At 32.7% G+C, this 27,132-nt stretch overlaps 1 protein-coding gene across 6 annotated transcripts; it reads right to left on the reverse strand.

The window, feature by feature from the left end:
* Nucleotides 1–882: 882 nt before the first annotated feature.
* Nucleotides 883–27,132, reverse strand: LOC124371230 (cytoplasmic dynein 1 intermediate chain-like). 6 transcript variants are annotated; one of them, XM_046829562.1, is made up of 7 exons: nucleotides 26,737–26,995; nucleotides 20,491–20,627; nucleotides 18,465–18,561; nucleotides 17,238–17,267; nucleotides 12,579–12,690; nucleotides 11,224–11,339; nucleotides 883–2,335 (listed from the first exon to the last, which is right to left on the reverse strand). In XM_046829562.1, exons 2-7 carry the CDS (start codon nucleotides 20,587–20,589, stop codon nucleotides 2,070–2,072), a joined length of 720 nt encoding a protein of 239 aa, XP_046685518.1. In that variant the 5' UTR covers nucleotides 20,590–20,627; nucleotides 26,737–26,995; the 3' UTR covers nucleotides 883–2,069. The 6 variants fall into 6 exon arrangements, with proteins under 6 accessions (XP_046685518.1, XP_046685520.1, XP_046685517.1 ...); XM_046829564.1 differs by having other exon boundaries at nucleotides 26,644–26,995; XM_046829561.1 differs by lacking the exon at nucleotides 26,737–26,995 and adding an exon at nucleotides 27,002–27,132 and having other exon boundaries at nucleotides 887–2,335.

Genomic DNA, 27,132 nt, shown 5'->3' on the forward strand with positions numbered 1-27,132 from the left:
TAAATAAAGCATTAGTGTTTATTTTGGAATAGAGCATTGTGTTAGAGATAAAGAAGTTTTTACTTTAAAATTCTATGTTGAGAAAATTTATACAGATGAAGCAAAGTAAAACTTTTAAAAAGATAAGTCTTTATTGCATATCTCTAATTAGATTAAGAAACATGGCTAAAATATCTACTATTTGTTTACTGTTATAAAAATAAAGATTAAGCTACAAAAAGAAACTAAACAAAGAAACTATGAGAGTAGTTCAAGATTAATTCCAAGAGATCTTTCTACTAAAGTAAATAACTTAAATTAAAATGTTAACTAATAGTAAATTAAACTAAAAGCAAAAATGCCATGCAACCACAACATGCCTATTAATTAAAAAACATTCTATTAATTAATCAATTTCAGATTTATGCATGCAAGAAACTAAGAGAAGGTGGAAAGCTCCTAACATATGCCGAGAGTGATTTCTCAAGGCCCAGTGTTAAGTAAAATTACTATTTATGCAGCAAAGCACTTCTTTTCTTACCTTTCATATAGACCAGTTCGGAGTGTTAAAATATCTCCTCACTGCTTGGAAATATTATTGTGTGTATCATCGGATATTAAATAATTAATTATTAGCTATGCAACTAATACCCAATACTTCCTTTAACGTTATTTAAAGGATATAATGTGATTTTTACGAAAAAATTTTTAATTTAGGTAACAATACTATTTATTTTGAATAATTTTAGTGAACTTTTAGCATGTTTTAAGATAGAAATAGTTGAAGAGTAGGATAACTGTAAAAAATCAATAGTCCATCATTTAAAAAATTTCTGTTACAATCAATTTCAAAATAAATATAAATCAAAATCAATCTATCTCTACTTTCAATTAGTTAACCTACCCCTTTTAAACTTGTTTCTTTAACTTAAAGTTTTTTAACTTTAGAATATTTAGTTGAAAAATATGTTTCTTTATATTTTTATTACAATAGTAATGTGTAGTAAAATATAATTTATTGCTCTGGTTCAAAACAGTTTTATATGGATTCCAAGCGGACTGTTTAAGGTAAACAAGTACATACTAGCCCAAATAAAGTTTCGATACAGCTCAAATTTGTTAACAGAGTAATTATTATTACTTATTGGTATAGTTTTAAGGAGATGTTCACTAAACTATACAGCTAAAATCATCATAAAAACTCTTTGTGACCACATATGAGACTTAAAAACTTATATTAAATCCTGGAACATTCATTTTTGTTTTACTTGCATTTCCGTAACAGTGTTTCCAAAAGTATCGTGTCTTTCTAACATTAAAAATAGCTAACTCTGAAATACATACAGTAAATAATTTAGAAATCCGTGAAACCAAGTTTGAAGTTTTAATAATTTAATAATCTCAAAGTATTGAGAATATTTCTTAACCAAAACTTTTCTGCTCCTTTGTATAATATAAACTACATTGTAATGTTCAATTACTTTTCTTAAACAAAGTTAAGCAAAAGAGAAACTCAAGGAAGCATATTAAGCCTAATTGTTTGATGAACACTGTTCTATATTCTCACTGAAGTAACAGAGATTGATTTTGTGTTAACAACCAAAGTGTGTACAAATTAAAACCTTCTATGGTTGTAAGGTAAGTGAAGAATAAGGTGAAGCGCGCAGTTGAGGTGACAACGATGCCACTCTGTTATTTGATTTCAGTGCTACTTCAGACTTTAATAACAATCCAAATTTTAATTTTTTTCCAGTGGTTCAAACTGTGGCACAGTGGTTACAAACTAAGAATTATACCATGGAACGTTGAAACATCATCAAAACAAATGTGTCTACTGAAAGAAAGGTCATTCTATAACATTACAGTTACACAGTTGTTATTTAATTCATTCTTTTTCAACTTTATATTTTGCCAAGATCTAGTACATTAACATTCAGGAACCCTATTACACCAACAATTTCAATTCAGTAACACAAAACAGTTAGTAAGTAACTCCAGAATCCATACAAAACGTTTTGATTTTTTTTAAGATAATCTTTGTAGTATTTGAGTTTATAAACACTTTTATGACAACAATTGTAAGATGAATGTTACTTCAATATAGTTTTGCTTTTGAAACTTATGACGTTATTTTTGGTATTCATAAATTTTTGTAATATCCCACACAAAACACTCAATTGTGGCCCCACCAACATCGTGTACAGTGAGGAACCGAAGCAGAGGAAGTAAGACAGAGTAATGAAGTGCGATAGAGAGAGAGTGAATGAGAGAAGCGAGATGGAACGACGAAACGCACCTTTCCGTGGCCTCCACCAGTCCTCAAAGTAGCCTTTAAGTGGAGAGGAGGAATCAGATCCTTTTAGTGGCATACACACACACCTTCCAACTCAACTTATCTGATCCATTCTACAATCCTTAAGCCATCCAATATATTATACCGATAGACTACAGTACGTGATCTTATTTGTTTGTGTGTCTGAGAAGTTATTATAATTAAATTATATGGAAGTTGTCCAAAAACATATTCCCATCGTCACCATAAACTTTGTTATGTGTAATTGAAAGTTAAAGGTTGATTTTATCAATGAAATCAGTGTTATAAATTAAACATTATTAGTTATAAAATTACTTTATTTCATAATTGATTTTGTTTTCACCCATTTACTGTAAATATTTAAGATTTTTTACAGAATAATTAATTAGTCATTAAGATAATTTTTGACAATGCTCATCTATAATAAAGTAGTTGGCTGGGTAAATATCAAAAACGATCTCAAATGACAGTCAGTTTTTCCCTAATTGAAGACGGGGGGAGGGGGAGTTAGGTTGTTTAACAATCTTTAGTTTTGTGTTATCCACCAACTTATCATACCTCTACTGTTTCCATAAAATCTCTAGTATAAATTCTTTTTTTGAAGTTTGATCTTGGCAATAAAACAGGATGTGGATGAAACAGGATTTTTCCAGAAAATTGCCATCTTTCAGTGATACAAAAAAACACACTTTTTGTATCATTGAACGATGGCAAATGTCCAGGAAAATGTTGTTTAGTATTAATTGGCGGACACATTGAAAAAGAATAAGATTCAGCAGCCATAAAACATTTCTTCCATACCGTACTTCGTTTTCTTCATTTCATTATTTAATATCACAGTTATATTTTCTAATTTAATTGTCTAATTCATTGAAACACAAGATAATTTTAAAATGGGTTCACAAAATATCAGACTTTTTTAAAGTGAATGGTGTTTGAAATTTTTACTTACTGTGTTTGTTATATGATGAGAGATTTTCCAAAACACGCTAACAAATGTTTACCACCCACTTCAACTAATTTATTATAGAGTTTTGCCAAAAATTAAATTGAAAGTGTTAAGGTCAAAAACAATATCCCACCTGAGAATATATCAATCAGAAACAAAAATTCAAATTTTGTTATGTTATTTGGTGTAAACTATCCTTGAATTGTAAAATATTTAATTTAGTTTTAATTATAAATATCTGTTAAAACATTTCCATATTATATGAAAACACAACCATTGTAATGAAATTTTTAAAGCAAACATTAAAGATTAATTACATAACCAATAATAAAAATTAGAACGCTTAGTATTATACTATACATTTAATTATTTTTATTTGATTAACATGGCCTTGTAGCCTTAAAATGCACAAGAAAAGAAAACATGCAAATCAATTAAAAACGCTAACCATAAAAATCCCAGAAGAACCAAGTAAGTTGAGTTGGTGATAAAATTAGTCCAGTTAGAATTAAAAATAGAAAATGGTGCTGAAAAATCAAAAACATCAGTTCACAACTAATTATTTATGAAAGCCACTGATTACAATAAAAACAAGGCAGGAGTGTGCCACACTATATGCTGTAAGAGGCTTCTTCACTAAGGTTGCATGCCAAATTTCAAGTCTGTAGCTCATTTCATTCTCGAGATGTCCTGCGGATAGACAGACAGACAACCATACAGAGAGTTTACATTTGTGTAAATAAATATGTCAGGAGTTAAAATCTCGTACGATTAGACTGTTTGTTGACAAATTTATCTATTCCGCAATTTTCTTGTTGCCATCATGGTTAACCATGAGACCAATGTAAAAATATTCGCTAATGCTCAGCCAAATCTAAAGGAGTGACATGCACCATCCTCGCACTCAGTGTTCCTCATATAGAACTAAAGCTTCATGCAAAATTACATCTGTAAGTCAGTTCGTTTTCGAAATATCGTGAGGACAGACAGACAGACAGAAACAACATTTTTTCAGACACTCAAGTGGTAGGCTTCGCTAATGCTCAGCAATAAGAGAAATATTAATGCAAAGTTGATTTTATTTAATTTTTCAGCACCAAATTACAAGACTACTGAGATTAAAATCAAACTACAAAGAAATAAATAAAACTCATGAAACAAATCAGTTGTCATTTTGAAATTTTTCATAACTACTAAAAGAATCAACAATGTTAATTTATTCACAACCATGATTTAATTTATCAATTTACGATGTAAAATGCATTTTTAAAACAAGACCCATCAAGGTAAAAATGACCAAAACATGGGATTTTGCTAAACAACAACTGACTGGTCCCACACAGTACACAAACACTTTAGCAGAGGACTGAAAAATTCATAGTAGCTAACTAAAGTAACACTCACAAGTACGTCTATTACAAAATATCAACATTGTTATAAACCATCGTATTTAAATTGATTAGTCAACAGCAAAAGAAAACAGTGAAGTTGGTGTAAATAGAGTAATCAAGAGGTATACAGTACATAGAATGGTCATTAAAAACTGATATTTTGTTCCCACGGCTGGTGTACAAGAAAACTAGCAGGTACAGATATGTGATTAATCTGCTACTGTCATGACTACAGATGGACAATGTACTGTCATCACATGCTTAACAAACTAAAATTCTCTTTAAATTAAGGAAAACAAAAAATATGTTCATTTTTAGAACCATACAAACCTTTTTTTAGATCTTATGCCCACAAACAGGAGATGCTAGTGAGCATTTGCTTTCTTAAAATTGTTTGATAGTCATAGATTTTGAGGGAGAAAGCTTCTGGTGCATGTGCATGGTAAAACGAGTTCACTTTGGATCTTTTATAGTTTACAGATAGCGCATTTTCTTGCTTCCTACCATGCAGTGCTGTGGAATAGTAGTGTTTTGAATAACATTGTGAATTTGTTTGTAAAAATAGCATTACTCAGTGACTCACAGTTCTTTTAATAGTGAATTAGACAATGATGGCGTGAATGGTGATTCTGACACTGACCTTAACAATGAAGCCAATTCCGAGTAAAACCCCTTTTATCTCACTAGGGCCTACACTTACAAATATTCAGTTTGATAAACATAATGAAATCGTAGTAAGAGCTCTGTGTGAGAGTAGACCATATATTACTTAATGATGACTTGTTGAAATATGCTTATTGTGTCTGATGCAGAAATGGGATCAGTCTACAACCCCTCTTAATTCCCACTTGACCAATAATTCTTCTGCCTACATCACTCAATAGACCAGATGTGAAAATTAAATTCCCATTTACAATTTTAAGACTCTGGTAAATATTACTAGGGTTTTTAAATAGATTAAATACTAATAAGAAATTATTACAGCTATAAAAATTACCAACCTTTACCAACGGTTACCAACCTTACAGTTAGTTGTACATGATTTTACTATACTTATCCACATACTGAGAAGACACCATTCAAAATTCATTCTTAAAACTAAAGAATTAACAATACAAGTTTACTTTGAAATATGCTGTTTTCTAAATAATAAATTCATTTTCATTATTTTCCATATTACTATAGCCTAAAACTGTAAATTGAATATTAACATTAACACATACCTTCATCAAACCAACCAAGGTCGCGATGTATCATGTTGAATATTCGTGTGTGATAGACCTATCAAATATTATGTGTTTCCGTTATTTATTTATTTATTCATTGTGTTTTGTGCTGTGTTCATACATTTTAAACAACGATGACTCCAGATGGATAATGCTCGCTTTAAATATTTATTGACATTAGAAGATGACTCACTAGAAGTCGAAACTAAAATAGCCTTATGACTATTGTTTTAAACTGTTTGATTATTAATGTTAATAGTTTATTTTCATATTAACACACTCACTGCGACGCGGTCGGATCCGGCCGCGCCAGACGTCGCACCAGTGCGGAGCGGCCGGATCCGACCTCCTCTACTACTCTGTTAGTTGTAGCCAGTGCGAGCTCAGCTTTTGCTCAGAGACGGTGAATTTTTGTTAGCGTGGTGCGTAGCCATTATAGTACTGCAAACAAGTTACAGTTTTCGCGTTGGACATTTTTAAAATTAATCAATGTGTGTGTAATCCTAGTGTATGTTTTGACTGTGTGTTGTGATTATTGTACAGTTATTAGTGAATAAAAATAGATACAGTGTGAATGAACAAACTTCAATTAGGTTAGGTCTGTATGGAGTTTTAGCGGGACTTTCAGTGCGCTGTAGGGAGGGGGAGCGTGAGCCGGGCCAGGTTGTGCAACATTGTATAACTATTTTTCTCGTATTTTGTGCCCTGACTGAGTGTTGGTATTTTGTTAGAATGGCATCCACTTCCAGAAATATTGACACTGATAATAATTCTGATAACAGTGACTTTGGAAATGATACTGACGAAACAAGTGCAGGTGAAAATAGCGATAACTCAGACGCTGAGGACGAAACCAGAGTCTATAACCCAGTTTGGTCTCCTAACACTGCAGGTCTGCGTGAGTTTCCCTTTACGGAGGAAAATCGGCTAAAAGTTCCTGTACCAGGTAACAACAAACCTATAGATTGGTTTTTTTTAATGTTTGATACAATTCTTTTGGAGAACATCGTGAAAGAAACAAATAGATATGCCAGAGAAGTATTTTTTAGACCAAATCTGCAGCCCAAATCCCGCATCAACAACTGGCGCAAAGATCTCACTGTGCAAGAACTAAAGATATTTATCGGAATTCTTTTTCACATGGGCACTGTACGTGTAAATAGGATAAACGACTACTGGAAAACAAGCCGATTTTTTAATTTTGGTGTGGTAAGAGAGCAGATGAGCCGTGACCGATTTCTGCTTATTCTAAGGTGCTTCCATTCTGCAGACAATGCCAAGAGTACTGACGACAGACTATATAAAGTTAGACTATTTTAATTCCAAGATGGATGCCTTGTATTATCCTTGCCGAGAGCTTTCCCTTGACGAAGGCATGATCGTCTGGAGAGGAAGACTCGTTTTCCAACAGTATATCAAAGGAAAACGTCATAAGTACGGGATCAAGGTATATTCTCTATATGAGCCCCATGGATTAGCAGTAAGATTGACAATCTACACAGGCTCGGATGGTGAGCTATCAGGCCATGGACATGCGACAAAAGTAGTACTTCATCTAATGAGGGGAAAACTAAACAATGGCCATGCTCTCTTTATGGATAACTACTATAACAGTTTTCCTCTGGCATCAGAACTTCTGTCTCAGAAAACGTACTGCACTGGTACATTGCGGCTTGATAGAAAATATTTACCACACGAGGTGAAGAATGCAAAACTAAAGAAAGGAGAGACAATCGCAGCATATGCGGAAGGGGTAATGGTAGCAAAATGGAAGGACCGAAGAGTTGTTGCATACCTCTCAACAGAGTTTGAAAATACAATGGCAGTATCGATCAACAGAAGGCAAGTACAGAGAGAAAAGCCCTTGCCAATATTGCAGTACAATGCAAATATGAAAGGGGTAGACAGAAATGACCAACTCATGTCTTATTACCCAATGGAACACAAGTCATTGAGGTGGTACAAGAAAGTGTTCATACACTTTATCCAGATGGTAATGGTCAATGCATATAAACTTCATAATTTTGACAATGAGGACTCAAATCTTAGTTTGTATGACTTTCGCCTTGAAGTAGTAGGGGCCCTCCTTCCTGAAAAACAGCAAGCAGTTCCGGTCCGCCCCCCGAGAAATCCGACGCATGTGCTATCAAAGACCAACAAAAGAGATGCTAAAGGGAGTCATATCAGGGTCCGCTGTAGAGTATGCCTCGAGGAAGGAAGAAAAAATTCCAAGTCAATATATTTTTGTGCTCAGTGCCCTGGCAAACCAGCCTTGTGCCCAGTTGGGTGCTACGAAAAATACCATGCACCAAAGTAAAGAAGAACGTGTCCGAAGGCCTTGTAAATTTAGTGATAGTTATAGTAAAAGTGTAAATAAAACACGTTTTCAAACAGTGTATGCAAAAAACTGCCAAAGTCGTGCGCGCCATGTCCCGCGCGGGGTGCTGCGCGGCCGGATCCGACCGCTCACTTGTGACGTCACAACCACCAAGCCAAATGCACTTGAGAGGCTGAAAACTTCATATTGAGGCTTCTATACGTCTATGGTAAGTAATCACACTACAATAAATTTTCAGCACTGCTAAAAGTATTAATATTTTTTTTCAGCAGTCAATGTGTTAAATGATTTTTTAACCTCCTCCTGATTATTTACAATTGACACCTGAAGTACTAAAACACTTTGAACTAAGTGTAATACTGTTATTACCAAAAAGATTCAAAACTAGGGTGTTATTGAATTATAAAAAAATAGTATTCATGTTAGTAACAGTCAATCTGTTGAATCATCACCATTTCATTTTTTGTGATACAAAACCTGTACATATGATGTGATCAGTTTACATCAAAAGATCAGTTTCTGTCCTGCTTACGAATGCCATAAATAAATTATTATTTTAAACTTATCACATAATCAATACCCAAGTTGAACTTTTTACTCCTGAAGTAGCATTGTTTTCATTTTATTTTCTGTAATATTAACCAAATCAATGAATTGATCAAATGGTGATTTAAATACCATTTCTACATACCAGTATCTGTGCCATCTACTATAATAGTGTGTTTTTTATTTTTAACACTTACAATTAGTGAAATGAAATTTGGAAATTATTTGTGTGTCAACAAAAACAGGTTTTATGCATATCCAAAATTGTGAAATGTAGATTACATAAGTTTTATTTCTAAATGGTTTATTTTCATTGGGAAATGTTTCGGAATGACATTTTCATTAATTACCTGTCAAAACTCCAACAGAGTTATCAAACAACATGCTTGAAAATCTGATTTAAGACAATAAAAGTTAAGTAAAGACAATATAAAGTAAAAGAGTTTGTGATCATATATAATTTCTATCATTCAAATCTTAATTTAGCACAACCTTATAGTATCATCATTACAATTAGTTTTCTTTCAACTATCCTTCACTATTTCATAGCATTGAGTCAAATGATAAAGGAAATTAAACAAAGTACAGAGACATCTTAAAACCGAAGAGATGCAAATTTTAAATTTCTATAGTACTCAGTAAACGATTGTAACAATTGCTTACATAACTCATTGTTAGACCCCTTATTACATTAAGCCGCTGAGTTGAGGAGCTGATATTGAGTTACACTGCTAAGAATCAAACTACAGTGGCTAGCAGTGCAAACACTTATATAGGACGATTTCATAATGCGCCATACTATAACCTTTCATTTATTGTATTCATTTTGTGAAATCAAAACCCACTCAAGGTGCTGATAGAACACAAAATTACGTTATCACTTTGAAGACTACTTCTAGTTACAACCAACTTCACTTCAACAAATAAAAAATTAAAAGATTTAGAAAAATAATATGAATGAGTAATCAGCCATGTTGAAAGGCTTGTATTACTTTTAATGACATGGATGGATTGTTAAACTATTTTAACCCTTTACGGTTGAAGTGACCCAATTGTGCAGTTTGAGACTCACAGCTTAAGTGAACCGCACATCACCCATTTTGTTACGACTCACATAATAGTTTTATTTATTTTTTATCTGTTAATTTTATTTATAAGTAAAAATAATGGAGGAACTAGTCTTCCTCTAGTCTTCTTCTGCTAGTCCCAAAGGGTCTGGACAACTGTCTTGTCAAACCAACAAAATAAAGTCCAAAGTGTCTGAAATCCTGTTATTATTTCTAATAATCTGGATTGATGATAATAAACTTTAAACAAAGAATGTAAACAGAACTTATTCAGAACATAATTCGGGAGATTTCAATGTAAAATATCTCCAAAATACTGGTTAAACATAACAATTTTTGCTGTCAATTTACAATGGTAGGAGACAGAAATACATTTTTTAATACAAAAGTTACTTATCTCTAAGCCTCTTCATTAGATGAGTAGAGCACATAAGATAACTTGATATTTAAAAATGATTAGCTATAGGGCTGTTAGTGTTATAAAATAAAAATTTGAAAATTTATTTTTCGGACTTAATGCTTGAAACACAGTTGTGAGTACAATCATTTTAAAAGTTATTTATTTTAAAAATTCTGAACAAATTCTGAACTCAACATGCACATTGAATTAACCCTTCCACCATACCTAAGTCATGTGTTTAAGCCAATAGTTTCAAAACCTAATGAATACCTCAATCCATTTAGATATCTGAAATAACTTAGTACTATAATTGAATTAATTCATAATTAAATTCTTCAAAATTTGTTATTTTGGCATTTGATGCACTTTTGTACACCAAAACCAGTGTCATTGTGGCACTTAAACGGCTAAGCAAAAACAAACAACATTGGTTTGTAGAATTTGCCGGGTAGAAAGTGAGAGGACAAAATGAAGTGGTGCCTTCAAATTCTAGACAGAAAATGCATTGCAATTAATTTGAGCAGAGCCTAAAATGAGTGTATCATCCAAACACTGGTCCTTTCAAACGCAGAGGATTAATAATGTTCAGTTTCGTCCAATCCATGTCATCAGTTTATAATAAACACCCATACAACACAACTTATTTTATCCTTTGCACATTTTTGGGTCTAACTTAGATGACTTAGTTTAATCGATGAAAGTATTATCGTAAAAATATAACTTAATTTAACCAAGAACCGTAACCTGATACACAGTCATATATATTTAACCATCTAAATGAACATAAGTGTAAAATTGTTTTAATGATTGATCTGTAACCACAAAAATTCATAGGGTTTCGATCTCTTCAAACAAAATTAACGTAAGCAGATATGGTAAGATAAAATATTGAACACTGGAACCCCAAAATGAGAGCATTTTTATATGAAATGCGAGTGAATAATTATTTCATTTCATTTCACCAACTAAGACAGGTTAGGGTTCTCAGAGACCACTAGTGACAGGACACCTACCGTCTCGCTCGTTGGTTGCTGCCGTTGTCTGCGTCTGCTTCGTGTAGGTCACCATCTCCCGGGGTGGGATACTGGTCGACTGCACGCTCACCACACTCAGCTGGGGTTTCTTGCGACTGGATCACCCACAGTTTTGTTATACGGTTATTGTGTATTTCACAAAGGTCATCATATTCATATAGCATATCGCTTTGATTGAACTAAACAATTTGTCTCAGAGCTAAAACTGACTTGGTTGGAACACCCAAACATGTAGGTCAATAAGCTTAAGTAGAATATTGTTGGTTAACCAGCAGGCTTACCTTAGGCTTATCTTCTAGGGTCTTCTGATTGAAAGAATACAAAATTTTACAAATAACTAGAAACTTCCAATTGCACTGCAATTCTTCTCAACCAGTAGAGAACATTCTCATTATCTGTTCACTTTGATATTGGCTTTACAAACCAAACTGAAAAGCCAACTAGAATGTTCTCTACTGGTTAAGAAATATTGCACTGCAATCGATCATTTCTAATTATGTGTAAAAGATGTATACTGTTATGTGTTTTTTTTTTCATCAGTGGACCCTAGAAGATAGTATTCAAAGTAACCCTGCAAATTTTCCTATCAACTAACAACAATTCATGGCTTTCATCCCTATTAATTCTAACCTAAACTAAGTTAAGTTTTGCTAAAATTTGGGAAAGAAGGAGCTTTGATTTGAACTTTAATTCTATTACTTCTTACCTCTACAACTGTTAAACTTTTATACAATCGTTTTCTTGTGTAAACCTTCCCTTGCAGGTTTAAAGAACTGACGACAAGAACTGTGTAGATGTAGTGTTATTGTATGTTATTATAGTACAATGTGTTACATATACTCAGTGAAAGTGCAACCTCTTTGTTTCCGCAATTTGGCAATACTGTACACTTCAAATACAATGTCTATGTGGTCAACAAAGTCCCCAGTTGGTACAAATACTCCATTTATGGTTTTTTACGTCTCTATGTTCCCTCCTCTCAAACTTCTTATGTTACTACAAACTTATACAAATTAATATCACATATAGTTAATTCCATTACTTCTTACTTAAAATGAGAACACTGTGCATAAAGTTAGTTATACAGCAACAAACATCGACATATACAAAGGCAGGGAGGAAGAGTAACAAACAGAATGGTGCTTGTTGACAACATCACTTTCAGGACAACAAATTGCATTATTTTTCTTGATCTTTCTAAAAAAGTGAATGGAAAATTAAACAAGTAAAAATGTAGAAAAGAAAGAGGTATGAAAAGATTGACAACCCAATCCAAACACCTATGTGTGGGTGAAATAGTCTAACCAACTTTAAGAAAAACTAGTGTAACTTACCCGGCCGTGTAGATGGGAACAGTGTTGGTCAGACTGGTATCAGGTGTGGCATTGTTGCTATTGTGTTCAGGAGTTCCTGTTGACGTGACGCTCGGAAGACTTGACAGCACATCTAGAATAACGGAGTGTGATAAAGCAGAGTTCCTGGATTATAGCTCTGCGTGACTTAGCACAGGCATTTATAGCATATCTGTCAGTGTGCTACTGTATTGGCTTGTGTAAGATGTACATGAAATGTGTGGGTGTGTACTACTGTAAAATTCAAAAATATACTTTGAATTTTCAATGGAAGAACGAAAACTAGTTCCAAATTGTATTCTTGAAATGCACATAAAAATTCAAAATTAATAAAATAATGATAACAGAATAACACAACAAAGACAAATGAATACTGAATACTGAAAAACTTTTAAATGCTGTCATTTATTTCTTATATGGCTTAAGCAACTACATTTGTATTATGTTTACTTTAGCCATGTTACTTAAAAGAATCTAACACCACTTTTACAATTTCTTAAAATAGAATACTTTTATTTCCAGAAAGAATATTTAGGCAGTCACAAACCAGATAATTGCATAAAATTATTAAAGTGTTTTAATTTCAGGTTGTACCTTTACTAGTCCATTGATCTAGGAAACCGAGAGGAATCGGGGTCTCTGGGTGGGGGAGGATAACAAACTAAGGAGCATAGGTTACAAGGAGGGGATATCAAAGTTTTCAACATTCACGTGACAATTTGAGCTGGGTAGATTTACCAACTGCATTTGAAGGTAATTTAGGAGTTTTTCTGTACTGTTTCTGTGTATCGTCATTACGATTTCTACCTCCATGGTTAATTTTATTTATTGCCCTTTTTTGTTATTTCAGTTCTGTTTGCTACTGCCCAACTTATTTGGGCATCTCGACATTGCTTTCCCTGATTAGTTAGATTTGGTTGTGTAGTCATTTACAGAAAGAGTGTTTGTCATTCTCTCTCCTTTGTGGTGTTAGTGAGTGATATTATTCTGCATATTCAATGTAAAATTTAATGTCGTTAGTGTTGTTAGCATGCTATATTACTTAACAGAAAAGACGTTATGTTGTTTTCTTTTATTTCATAATGTGAATTCTAAATCTTTGTGTATTTCTAAGGTAGTAGTTAGCCGCCATTACCCTGCTATGAAGAATAATATGATTAGGTGACTTGTAATACTTTTAGTTCTCAAGCATTAGTGGCAAGTCTTTTAGAATTTTATATTTTACTGATCAGTACTATATCAATGGATATTTATGTTTGTCATCTTCAGTGCTGCCCATGCAACTACCAGGTCTCTTTACAAGATTTTTATAAATGTTTTGCCTCTAAAAAATTTCATTTTTTTGCTTTTTAAGCAATTCCTTCTTAAATATAAATATATATATATATATATATATATATATATATATATATATATATTGTGAAGTGGCTAATGTAAATGTTTGCCCTACTTGCTTTGCCCTATACTCTAACTAAACTGTGAGTAATTTTGATTCAAGGATGAATTTACAACAATACTACTGCATAAATCTAACATCCTATGTACTTTATCTTTGATGTTCAAAATTATACATGGTCTAGACAATTTAAAGTTTTTGAAGTTCTCAAATGACAGTTTAATTTCTTATCTTGGAAGGCCAATACATGATTTCTGTTTTGTTGGATTTTACAACCTAATCCATTTAATATTATTTTATCATTTTCCTGTTAATAATCACCAACAAAGCTATTTTAAGGTTTATTTAGAGGTTTCATATACATTTTTATTAATGAAAAAACAGTTAAAGAGGAATTCAGCAATACTTCTAAAAACACTTCATGCATTAGAATTAGTCTGTATAGAATGTATCTGAACACACACAAATAATTTTTGAGACATAATATTTCATTTTTAGTTCATTTCAAAATTACATTATTTTGGATTATTTTGAAGCTAGAGCTCTCCAAAGTTTGAAAATTTAACTGCAACTACTTTATATCTGCAGTTTGGCAACAATGGAAAATGGAAACCGTTCTATTCCTTCTCTGTGGTTCATGAAGTGCCCAGTGGGCAAAGAAATATTCTGTCCATGTTCTGACTTCATGTCCTGAGCATCTTCATGACAAGAAGAAGAGGACTGATCTTCCAGTTTGACACAGGTAGTCTGTTCTTCATACCTGAGCAATGCATTGATTCCAAACAGATTAAGCGAAAACTCTATAACAAGGAATTTACAAATATGTAACCAGCGTAAGGTAAAGGTGTGATTATTTCCCAGAAATACCAAAAGATAACACATTATTGCATAGTTTGGGTACATTGGCTGGAGAAAATGAATATAAAGGCTACATGAAGATGTTGGAAGATGTGGCAACTGTACAAGGCATTCAAGGACAGGAATTTTGGTGATGCTCTACAAGAATTACTAACCGAAAGTTTATCACTTGTGTTTTATCAATGACACAAAGGAGAACTGCTGAAAAAATGCCCGCCACCACAAAATAAGATCCCTGATTGCTGAGAAAATAAAATTAAACATTTAAGCGATGAAGGATTTAATATGAAATTGCAAAAAACTAATCAATAACAAGAATTTTCGCATTCAATAAAAAAAATTAAACCTGGATTTATCATTGACCCAACTGTATATGTTGAGTATAATGAAAGCAAACCACTTGAAATTATTGAGGAGAAAATAAAATTATGACCACTGATAACAAACTCCTTCAAGAGTAAATATGAGAATAATCCTGCCCGAGCAGCACTCGTTGTGCTCTTTCTAGATGCTAACGATCAAATATTTATTTTATTTTCCGCTAGATTGTAGTTGAATGAATTCTTGCATCCTTAAGGGCAATCATTCCATTTCGATTTGTTATGTTTGCACACTGGAACCACAACTAATAGCCTGTTTTGTTATTGTTTACATTTTGCCATATGATCAATTTTCGTCACTTCAATGTTCTGCTTACGTGCTATGTATCGTGTTCTCAATGTTTAGTGATTTAACTGTTTATAGTTGTTGAATGAGTTTTTAGTTCCTCCGCTACCTCATGAAAAAAGATAACTTGCGTACTTCAGAAGTAGACTTGGACAGTGATATTGAGATATCAAAAATACTCACTGACACAAAAGTGAATTATAAAAAGTAAACAAAAGGTCATTGTATGCAATTTAAAACAATTTATTTTAATTATCATTTTAAGAATAACAATTGAACATAACAGTTTTATCTCATCTCCCAGACAACTAATTCAGGAGCTTGTCATAAAATTATAAAAATGAAAAATGTTAGTGAATTTTTATTATTTTGTTATTATACTTCATAATTAAGCAATTCAAAAAACTGGTTTTCCATGTAAAAAACATTGTTCTGTTTTGAATACAAAAATATTAAAACAGATAAACATAAAGTAATAGAATATTGACAGCTGCTTTTGATTTTTGGTTTTTCTTACTAAAAGAAAATTGTAAGTATATACTAAAACAATTAAATGAAAAACTAATTTAAGAAAGAAACAAACACTATTGTAGAGCAACCAAATAGACTAAAATGTCCTGAAAATTGACTAATTTATCTGTATCCAAACTCATTCTATTAATATTTTAGAACACACATGCATTTTCGCCAAAATCAATTCAAACATTCAATCCTAGAGAGGCTAGGTTAATTGCTTCCTCAATGGGTTAAACATTCTATTTCCATAATTTTAAGAAATCATCTATGCAATAATAACCAATATATTAAAAGCCAGTAGTCTTCTTATTGTGTTTTTTTGCAACTTGCAAGAGTGAGAATACTGAAATTGTATTTAAAGAAATTTTGTTTTTTTATATCAACCTCATATCAGGTATTTGATTTTTGTTATGAATGCATTTTGTCCTTAAATAGAAAAGTAACACATCAAAAACCTCTGTTTCCAATACTAAGTAAAAAAGAACCAATGATGTAAAACTCGGACCACAGAAGAAATGACCGAATTGGATAAAGCATACACATATAAAAAAAATAATGGTGTTTACAAATGTATTGTGTCAAAACCCACTAAAAAATTTAAATTGATTCTGCAACCACCTGATAAAGAATTACCTTATGTACAACTTGCCTGTTCTGATATTTCTGCATTTACTAAAAAAACTAAGAAATCAATCAGAAAATTGTTTGTAAGACAATCTCTTTCTGTTTTTTTTTTACAAATACTTGTTCTCTTAAGCACAATGTTCTTAAGATTCGACTCTAGATAATAAATATGAAAGAAAACTTCCATGTAAATTTCATCAGGGAGATTAAGAAATAATCTAATCTCCTGCAATTCAGACAGTTTGGTGGCCAAAACTATTATTCAGGCAGGCGCTGTTAGAGAATGGGGAGAATTTAAAGAAACAATGACCAGCCATGTCAATGAATATTCCATACACGCCATGAAAAAAGAAACACTAAAGGGCTATACCAACCTTTGTGAAGAGGATAATGGAAAGTTAGTTAGAAAAAATCAGACAGCCAACAATAAGGCCAACAATTGGTTGGCGTGTATGGAAGATATTTCTTCTTCCATGCAAAAATGTAGTCTTAATTTAACTTGGAGGGCTCAAATTAAAGTTAATTCCAATGTAAAGAAAAACTGAAAACTCGTCAAATCCACAATCACTCACTCAACTTACTGTGATCTTCAATGACAACTGATTTAGGCTCTGAAAATAAAACCACATTTAACTGACAAAGCATAAAAATAGTAGTTGATATTAAATAAAATTTTAACATTTTCATATTCAGAAATTTTTTTAGTTGTTATGGTTCAGGTATTCTGGTTAAAATTAACAATACAATACAACCTTGTTGATCTGGATGGGTTTTACAGAGTGGAGGGAATCCAATTTTTCTTGAATTTTCAGCGTAATTTGTTTCTTCATGAACACAGGTTAACATTCAGAGTAATGCACACAATATAAAAAACTACTGTAATAGTGTTGTATACGCCTAAAAAAGGTTGGTAACTGTAAATTTGGAAGATGTAAATGAATTGCTTAAGATCACAATTAGCATCCGATGACTGACGTATAAATTGTATTAGTAGGCTTTTCTTCAATAGTAACAGAGGACGGTAAAATTGATTCTGATAATGAAAAACTGGAGGATATCATGACCTATTCTGATGCAATGGCACTGCTCGAAAGACTGATGGTTTATTTTGAGCAACAGTCAAAATTTCTTTACCAGCAGAAATAATGGCCTTAAAACATCTGAATGACCGTACTTACCAGAGGCATTGTACCAAATTAAATAAAAAGAAATCACTAAGTTTTTTACTAAACAGTAAATAACGTTACATTTTATTTGTTTCTCCTAATTTATAACTAATCTATGTTAAATTATAAATAAATAAATTAGATCTCTTTTACTATGATATTTGTTAGCAAATAAATTCCTTATTATCTAAAATCTATGGCATTTTTACTGTGTACACGATTTACCCTTATTCATCCTACTTCTGGTTCCTATTAATTTGAAGATAAACAAGATTGTATTGTACAACTCTCAGATTGCATGATTTTTTTTACTGTTAGTTCCAGCTTTTTATTGCCATTTTGATATAGAATGTAAAACTAAACCTTCTCAAATCCAAATATCTTTGATTTGTTTCATAAAATTTTAGAACAATATACAAGAAAGCCAGTTTTGAAATGTATATTTCACACTGTTCTCTTTATATTTTATTTTTAAAAAAATATAAAACTGTCTAATGGCATTGGAAAACAATTTAAAACCAACAAACAATTAAAAATAATGAAGCAGTAAAATAAAAATTTTTCCTTAGATGATAAGGAAGGTGTGATAAGCAAAAGCAAGTATGTTCCAATAACTACAGAAACTAGAGGTTAAGGACTTACCAGACACTGGAGCTACTCCTAGAGAAGATAACATCTCATCCAGTTCCTTCCTTTGGTCCTTCTCAACATGAGCAGAGCGAAGGGCAGCTTCCTCAGCCTATAACAAATTTCAGTGTTTATATACTACACAAAGTGGCTCTTTCCAGGATCAACTCTTTATGGTTGTTCAGTATCTTCCTTTGTCAATAACCCCAGGATGCTTCACTTCTGGCAAATTTATACCTTCCAGGTGAAACTACACTTGGTACAGCAAAAACTGATGTGTCACTTAAATCTGGGCAACTCTGGAATGTCTAGGATTGGCACATCACTAATCCCAAATCTCGAGATATTGGGGTGCAAATGTACATTAACCCATTCAAGACTTTGGACGGGCAGTTTCCGTCCTTCACTTTGCGCCGCCCAACGACTAAAGACGGGCCACGCCCGTCCGCTAGACACGACATCGACGTAGTTGAATATATTGCCGATAGATCGCAGAGGCATTCACATTTGCTGCATATTTTGTTCTCAGTAGTCTAGTCTATGTTTTTCTTCTTCTTCTTTGCTGAAAATCATCTGATATTGCCTCAAAGCATCTTGGCAAAACAGCTTTCTTTCGTTTGTAAACAGTCAAGATGCGTCTCTCGACCGGAATGATGTGTTCGTAAATTCTTGGAATAAATCCTATCATTTCGAGGCAGTTAATAGAAAACTGCACTGAATCAGATGTGTTCAATCACTTCTGTGATTGACCTTTTGGGCTCAGGTAACCCTTTCGTAGGCCTCCCGCTTGTGGAGAATCACCACTGCGCCTTCAAGGAAAGTTTTGGGGGCATTTTATTGAAAAGATACCTCCAACCACCAAAGCCAGGCCCTCAAGAAAATGTAAAGTTTGTGCCTCACAGGGGAAAAGAAGTGAAACAGTGTACCAATGTAAAAAGTGTCATGTTCCACTTCATCTGGAAACATGTTTTGAGGTGTTTCACACCCAAACCAACTTCTAAAGAAGTATAATAAAAATTTGTAAATAGTGTAAATATATGTATATTTAAAAAAACTAACATTTTGTGTTCATACATTAACAAGGAATAACTAAGGTTAACTTATAATACTCATAGCATGTTATACAGTAAGTATTATGCAAAGTGCACCTGTTCTTACACGAAAGCATGGAAAATATCCAGTTCTGTAGTCCAAAAATTATAGTAATTTATTTAGTCATGAATGGGTTAAGAGGTCTAGTCTACTGCAGGAGATGACTGTTGCGAGTTGTTGGGGCTCCCTAAGTGTTAAGAGAGTTGCTAGCTTAAACATAAACTGGATGAGCAAATTTGGAAGTATGGGCTGCCTCCTCCTATTGAGGTCCATAAGGAAGAATTTTGGCCACTAATCTTAGTCATGTCTCCTTGGAAGAAAGGGAGACCAGCTCTATACCAGCCACTCCAGTCGAAGCGCGCAGGGAGCCCCACTAATCCCAATAGTAACTTCCTGCATATATATACATTGAGAATTAAGAATTTCATTGCTATGACTATATATGAAACATTAGATTTGGACAAGAACTGGCAAAGAAATGAGTGGTGCAGAAAGTTTTCATAATCGCCACGTGCATTATATACTAAAAAAGGATAATTTAAAAATAGTGCATGAAGTGCAGTTCCACCTCAAAAATAACACCAGCATTCATAATATGAAGTCATCAAAAACCAAAATAACCTGCAATGCACTGCCAATACGAGAAAAGATTTTATTTAAACAGATGTAAACCTACAAGTTTTAAAACTTATCTTCTTCAGCCATGACATTAACTTCAAAATTAGAAGAATGGAATATGATCATTCTTTTCTAACCATATAGACAAGTCAATCAGCCTAGACTTATCTTGTGTAATCATTAACCACTAAGTTAAAGAACACCAAACAAAATGTTATATAGATTTTTTTCATTTTTACCAACACTAATACAAATTCCAAAAATGCAATGAAGTGGTAAATAATTCTATCAAATTTATGTTCTTGTTGTGGTTGAAGATTTGTTTACTTACATCTTTTGCTTCTTTTTCTCTTCGCCTGCGCTCTTTTTCCTCTCTAATCGCTTGTAGTTTCGCTTTCTTCTTCTCCAATTCCGCCTTCCGGTCTGACATGGTGATTTTCTTTCTCAATCAAACAAATTCACACTAAGCTAAAAATAAACAAAAAAATGCTTTAATTATCTTTTGAACACAACTTTAAGATGACAAGAATCCGCTCCCCCTCATCACTGGAAATCTATATAAAATAAATCCTAGATCTGGTGCCATAAGAATCATTATGATCATCTATCCAGCACTCTTCAAGCATATTTAAATCACCAAATATACAATGCTTGATCAAAAAGTTTATACTGTAATAGACCTACATTATTTTTCTTGTACGATAATATAACATAGGAAATACAGTAAAAAGTTACCATGAGCTGAATGTAAATAATGTTCACATAAGTAAGATTAAATTTGGAATTGTAATAAGCAAACACTCATATAAACGCTGATTTTAACATGGACCAAAGAAGGCCAAGGGGAGTCTGTCATCTAACAAGGTTATGGCCACAGTTTTTTGGGGTGCACAAAGTGTCATGTTTTTGAGAAGGGTAAAACAATCACTAGCGAGTATTATTCAGAGCTTTTGGAATGATTCAACGTGATTTGAAGCAAAAATGGCAGCATTTGGCAAGGAAGAAAGTGCTGTTCCATCAAAACAATGAATGTGTACACACTTGTCGTCATGATGGCAAAAATCCAGAAATTGGGCAACGAACTGCTAACCCATTCAGCATATTCTCCAGATCTAGCCCCCTGCGACTATTTCATGTTTACAAACCTAAAGAAATGGCTGGGCGGTAGGAGATTTGGGTCAAATGAAGAAGTCATTACTGAATCAAATGCCTAGTTTGAGCGCCTTGAGAGAACCTACTATTTGGATGAAATAAAAAATTAGAAAAATGCTGGATTAAATTTATTGAGCTAAAAGGAGATTATATTGAAAAACAAAATGTTTATTTGCCGAACAAAATTTGTTTCATTCAAAAAGTCACTGAATTATCAATGCGCCCTAGTATGTACCCAATATACGTAAAACTTCAAACTGACAATTTTTGTTTAGATGGTGCTAATTTGGTCCATTTACAAAATAATAATAATAAATTATATTACTATTAAATTATATAATTCAAATCAATGGGACAATCTCCTAACAGTTGTAGCCCACACTTTTGGCAGATATTTTTTTAAATTAGATATAAAATCAAAGTAATGTTTCAGTTGTAATGAGTGATATCCAAAAGGACCAGATCTCCAGGAGACCTTGATTTTCACATGTTTTGTCTTTTAACTGTCTGGAGAATGCTCCCACACAGTGTGCAACAGCGTAATTTTGATTAAATCTGAGATAGACTTGGTCCATCAACTTCAGATAACTGCTTCCCTAGTGTAATAGAAACATCTGTCGTACATAAAGCTCAACATATCTGAATATAAAAATACCAAACATAGCTAGAACTCCAGATTTCAACATTCTTTTCTGAATGACAAGAGTTGAATTTTTTAGGAGAGCCAATGGCTCCATGGTCTGAGATGTCACACTTTGGATCTACGTTGGAGATAGTACAGGTTAAAATCCTGTCTTTGAATGCATCACTTTTATCAGTACCATCAACCATGTACTGTATAAGACTCTCCTATTCTCTTTGATAAGATCACAGAGGCACGTTGCCCATGAGCACGGGCAGAATTAGTCTTTAAAGGCAATCGCCTTTCCTTTGTTATAAAAATAGAAACAAAGAAACCTAGTATAATTGTGCATATAACAATGCCTCAATCTGCAAAACACCTAATATGAGTGGAACATAAACAGATTGTTTTAACTTGATAAAGTACAAAATACAAGAACCCTAATTAAGATGAATCAAAACTTACCACAAACTATCAAAATAAACATTTAAAAATTGAACTTTCAGAACAACTTGGAAAATTCAAAAATAAACTGAAATCTTTTCTAATTCAACAGAGATTAGGCAACTTTTTCTTCATAAGTGACTCCGATTCAGCCTAAATTATAGGCTACTTAAAAAGAAATTGGACTGTTTAGCATTTTAAATAACTCATTGATGGACACTTTTACAATTCTATGGCCTTGGTTCAATTTTAAAAATCAAGTTGCAAGAATTACCAAGAAGTTTTATTTATTGTAAGTTAATTGGTAAGCACTATTGAATGTTTAACAGTACCAAAAAACAATATGACTGTCTATTATAATTTCTATGATATCCAGATGTCAAAATGGAACATACACAGAAATGCATGCGATCATAGGTCTAGGCTACCAGGTCTAAGATTAATCTGTGAGACAGGAAACACTTACTTTGATGTAAGTAATAATGGGGAGATTGCTGTAAAAATATATTAACAACTTATGTATGGTAATACCTATTACGGCAATTCTGAGCAATTACTGGACCAACCTAAATTTCTTTCATATTATAGAAGATTAGGCAGTCCTTAGAAAGTAAGAAACATGAAAAAAATATCGGAAAGCCATCATGCTGAGCAATAAGAAGATTCATTGTTCATGCACTGCTCCACTTCCTATCTTGTCCAATCTGAAGAGAGTCCACATGATCAGAGCTCGATTTATAGATACTATCTCAGGGGATGTTTCTCTTTTTCTGCCACCAGTACAGGGTAACACCAAGCCACTGAACTTTGTGATCAGTACATTCCCGTTATCAGATCATATTGAAGATTTGCTTTGAGAAAGTACAGATTAAAAATTCTCTTACTCATCAGTGTGGACATAGGTGAAAAAAACATACCATAGACAGTATGAAAATTCAAGCTCATATCACGTTAGCAATCCAATCTCAAAAGGGTATTGAATTGAATAAATAAGGTAAGGATAAATTTACAATTTTGTAATATGTAGGCCTGACTAGACTTGCAATCATGCACAAAACTGATTTGACCGTTTCTCCCATGCCCGTATTAAAACGTGGACTCTAAACCTTTTTATGGTTGCAATATAGTAAGCAGCCACTATCAGGGAACCAAACTATTGATTAGAAATACCTAAACTATTGATTGGAAATACCTAAACTATCAAATACAAAAACATTCTAATCATAGTTATTTACAATTTTAATTAATACCAGTAGTTTTAATGTACTGATAACAATATTGTTGTATTGAGTAATGGCTATGAGTGCAATGGTGATGAACATGTGTTATTTGTATCAGACGAGTAAAGTTTATCCTTCAAAATAGTAAAGATTAACAAAATGTTACACTGTTTTGTTTATTACATTTAATGGTAATTGTAAGCTTAACAGCAGGAGTGGCAAAGTACGAGTTTTACGTTATTAACCTATTGCTATCATCACCATGAACAAAATAAAATAAGGTTTTAACCCTAGAACTGTTAATCGACAAAATTTTGTCGGTCAATGCCGCTTCTTTGGTGTTGACCGTCAAAATTTGTCGGTCAAACATTCCCTCGTATAATTATTTTTTTACAATATACTCCGGTAACGTATCGATATAATTCATGCACCATTGGATTCGGGAAGAAAAATGCTAGGGAACAGATGAGTTTTATTCCTCTTTGTATTATGGTTATGACGTAGCAAGCTTGTCATTTTGAACGTAAAAGAAAACGACGCAGTTTGTTGTGACTGCCATATTGCCGCTGCCGTTTCTGTATCACTTTCGTGCCGAGCTGTGGATATTTGTAAGTTTTTAATAGTTTTACGCGTGTTTTAGTGTCGTATTTAATGTGTAGTGTGTTTGTTTGATGTCGTAGTAGTGTTTAAAACATATATATTTTTAGAATAAATCAATTTCTATTTACTGAAATATGGGTACTTTGGGATTATACCGACCACACCCAGACATGAATCGTTATTTCACATTTCGTTTTCTACTGATTACTAGATTAGCGTAGAAACAATATTCGTCAATATAAAACAGGAATTGTCTTATCGCAAACACACTCCCCATCCTCAGACAGAGGTCAAAGTCGAGCGTCTAGTAGATAACGTGATTGCAGAGTCTCGCCGCCCGTTCAGCTGGTGCATCGCTTTGTTGTACTTCCGTGTTTTACCTCTACATTTCTCCAAAACACAAAAAATTCAACAAAAACAAAACATTTACCAAACTAAACTTTTTATTAAAAAAACACTCAAAAACTTGTTTTTATTCTTGAATCACATTTCCGCCACCCAAAATGCGAGTGCCTCCGGCCATCAGCGCGGGCTTCGACAGCACCTTCGGTGCTGCCCCCGCCGCTGATGTCGACGAAAAGAAAAAACATCCTCGAGATAGTACCTATCAGTAAAATATCAAATTCTAGAGGGGCTAATCAGAAATATAAATTGAATTGTAATGGAAAGGCAATGATGTACCGTGCAAATTCACGTGATGCCGCGGCGGCCTGCCCGTAATCAGGATTCTCGAGAAAGATAAGATAAACAGCGACAACAATACCGATCACAATACCTGGAAATGCTTTGTAAGTTTGTAATTTTGTAATTGAAGAGTTGTTTTTTCGTTCTATCATGTTTGTTTCTATAAATTTTCTATTTTTGTGTTCTTCATACTGGTGTGGTCGGTATAATCCCAAAGTACCGAAATATGTTTGAGAAATTACCGGCTTTGTGTAGGCTATGGCAAAATGACTTGGCTAAATTCATTTCACATAGTTTGTTATTGTTTTCACTTACTAAACGTTATTTATAGCACTCTTTTAGCTCTGAAGTAACTATTTATTTTTGGTAAATAGATAGTTTTCACAATAAAATATATATTTCCTGTAATTTCTTTGGTTATATATAATAACTGTTTGGGTTATTCTATAGTTTTTTCCATATATTTAGTTATATTTATAGTTTTCTAACTACATAATATTTCCTATTACTTATAAACCATAAATTTATAAATTTTGATATAGTACAAGCTTTAGAAACGATTTTATATTTTGCTGAATGAAAATTTTTTTGCAAAAATTTTTGAATAATGGCAAAATGCAACTTTTTTTATTACTTTTCAAAAACTTTTATGGTTAATTTTTCATTATTACTGTATATTCTATTTTATTCTAAGTAAGAAAATATACAATATAACATGTATTCATAGATAAATGTATTAGCAAAACTTGTTTTACCAAAGTCTTACGTGTACACCTGATTTTCAGAATTTATGCACATCGCTGCTTTTTGTTCTATAGCTTTATGATGCTTTCATAAATGTGTATATATGTTTATGTTTTTTCTGAAACTAGATAAAATTTGAACACAGAATGGCTATCTCACTTTTAAAATATATCTCACTATAACTTCATTTGCTAGGTATGGTACCCCCAAATTTAAGAAATATTTTTCGTAAATTTTATATTTGATTAAAGTGTTTATTAAAAAATTTTGTATGGTTAATTTTACAATATAGTATAATTCTACGTTTAATCCTGAACACAAAAATATATACTTTTATTTATATTTCTTTTATTTTATATTTTTAATAATTTTTTTTTTAAAAACCTTGCGCGAAGCTCCAAAACAGCCCGACACACTACAGGATGAAATGACCGCCAGTTCTAGGGTTAAGAGGTGCAAATGGCAAATGACAAAGTTATAGAACATTAAAAGTGTAATAACTATTCTCGTGCAGAGGCTATATTTTATTGTATTATGAGCATCACGTGGTTGACTTCAGCCGTTACGCCATCTTTGGATACGTAAAATGACAATAATGTTGAAATAGGGAATTTTATCCAAATGAGACATTTTTGTTCACGTCAGTTAATATCAGCGAGACATAAGTGCCTCCAGCCATCAGCATGGGGCAGCACCAAAGGTTAATCTCACTGAAACCCACTTAATAAATGAAGACACATAGACTAGATAGTTTTTTTATTCATCATGTATTTAATACCTGTTAAGATATGAAAATAGACAACTATAATGTAATTTGGTTTCAATAGTTTAGATAATAATAAATATTGATGATTGTGGTGGTGGTCGGTTATTGCACTGCAGCGCTTCTTATCGCTTAGCAATGTTATAAATTTCTTTTCAACACTTAATTTTCATGTTTCTTGCTTTCTGGAATACCTGAGCATCCTACTAAAACATAAAAGACATTAAAATAACCGAGTACATACTCAGAATTTACCCTTATCTTCATCGATACTAGGGATGTGACTATTAGCAACTGTTAGCCTAAATAATAAATTATATTTGCACAAGTATTATTTTAATTATAAACCTCTTGTTGAAGACAACTCTGGAAATAATGATCCAATTGTTTGGGTGGCACTATGTGCTGACAATCTCGGTGTAAACAACTTAGTCAGTTGCTAAAAATTTTCGATAAGCCTAGCTATAATTCAGAAGGGTATAGAACAGTTATTAGTAAGCGGTTAGCATTACAGCAACAAAATGTTCGTCTCCTTGTATTGATAAGTACTTAATGCATATTTTAGAATTTTAAACTGAACAATCATTAATGTTTAAGGAAAAATTAAACTTACGACACGCCTATACAGAAAATGACGCAAAGCAGCTTTCTGTATGATTTTAATAACCAGGCATTACTGTTCATTCAAGCCAGGAAATCACACAGTTCAGTACTGACTGACAATGTATTGACAGCTCGTGGTCA

Source organism: Homalodisca vitripennis, unplaced genomic scaffold, assembly GCF_021130785.1.
Source record: "Homalodisca vitripennis isolate AUS2020 unplaced genomic scaffold, UT_GWSS_2.1 ScUCBcl_1114;HRSCAF=4335, whole genome shotgun sequence".
Lineage (NCBI taxonomy): Eukaryota > Metazoa > Arthropoda > Insecta > Hemiptera > Cicadellidae > Homalodisca > Homalodisca vitripennis.

What these genes read in the sequence shown, in the direction of transcription:
- LOC124371230 (XM_046829562.1), bottom strand. Translation starts at nt 20,589, where the DNA reads ATGTCAGACCGGAAGGCGGAATTGGAGAAGAAGAAAGCGAAACTACAA. An exon ending in GTTCCCATCTACACGGCCGG is followed by an intron (nt 11,340 to 12,578) that starts GTAAGTTACACT and finishes TGGGTGATCCAG; the next exon opens with TCGCAAGAAACCCCAGCTGA. An exon ending in AGCAACCAACGAGCGAGACG is followed by an intron (nt 2,336 to 11,223) that starts GTAGGTGTCCTG and finishes TGCCACTAAAAG; the next exon opens with GATCTGATTCCTCCTCTCCA.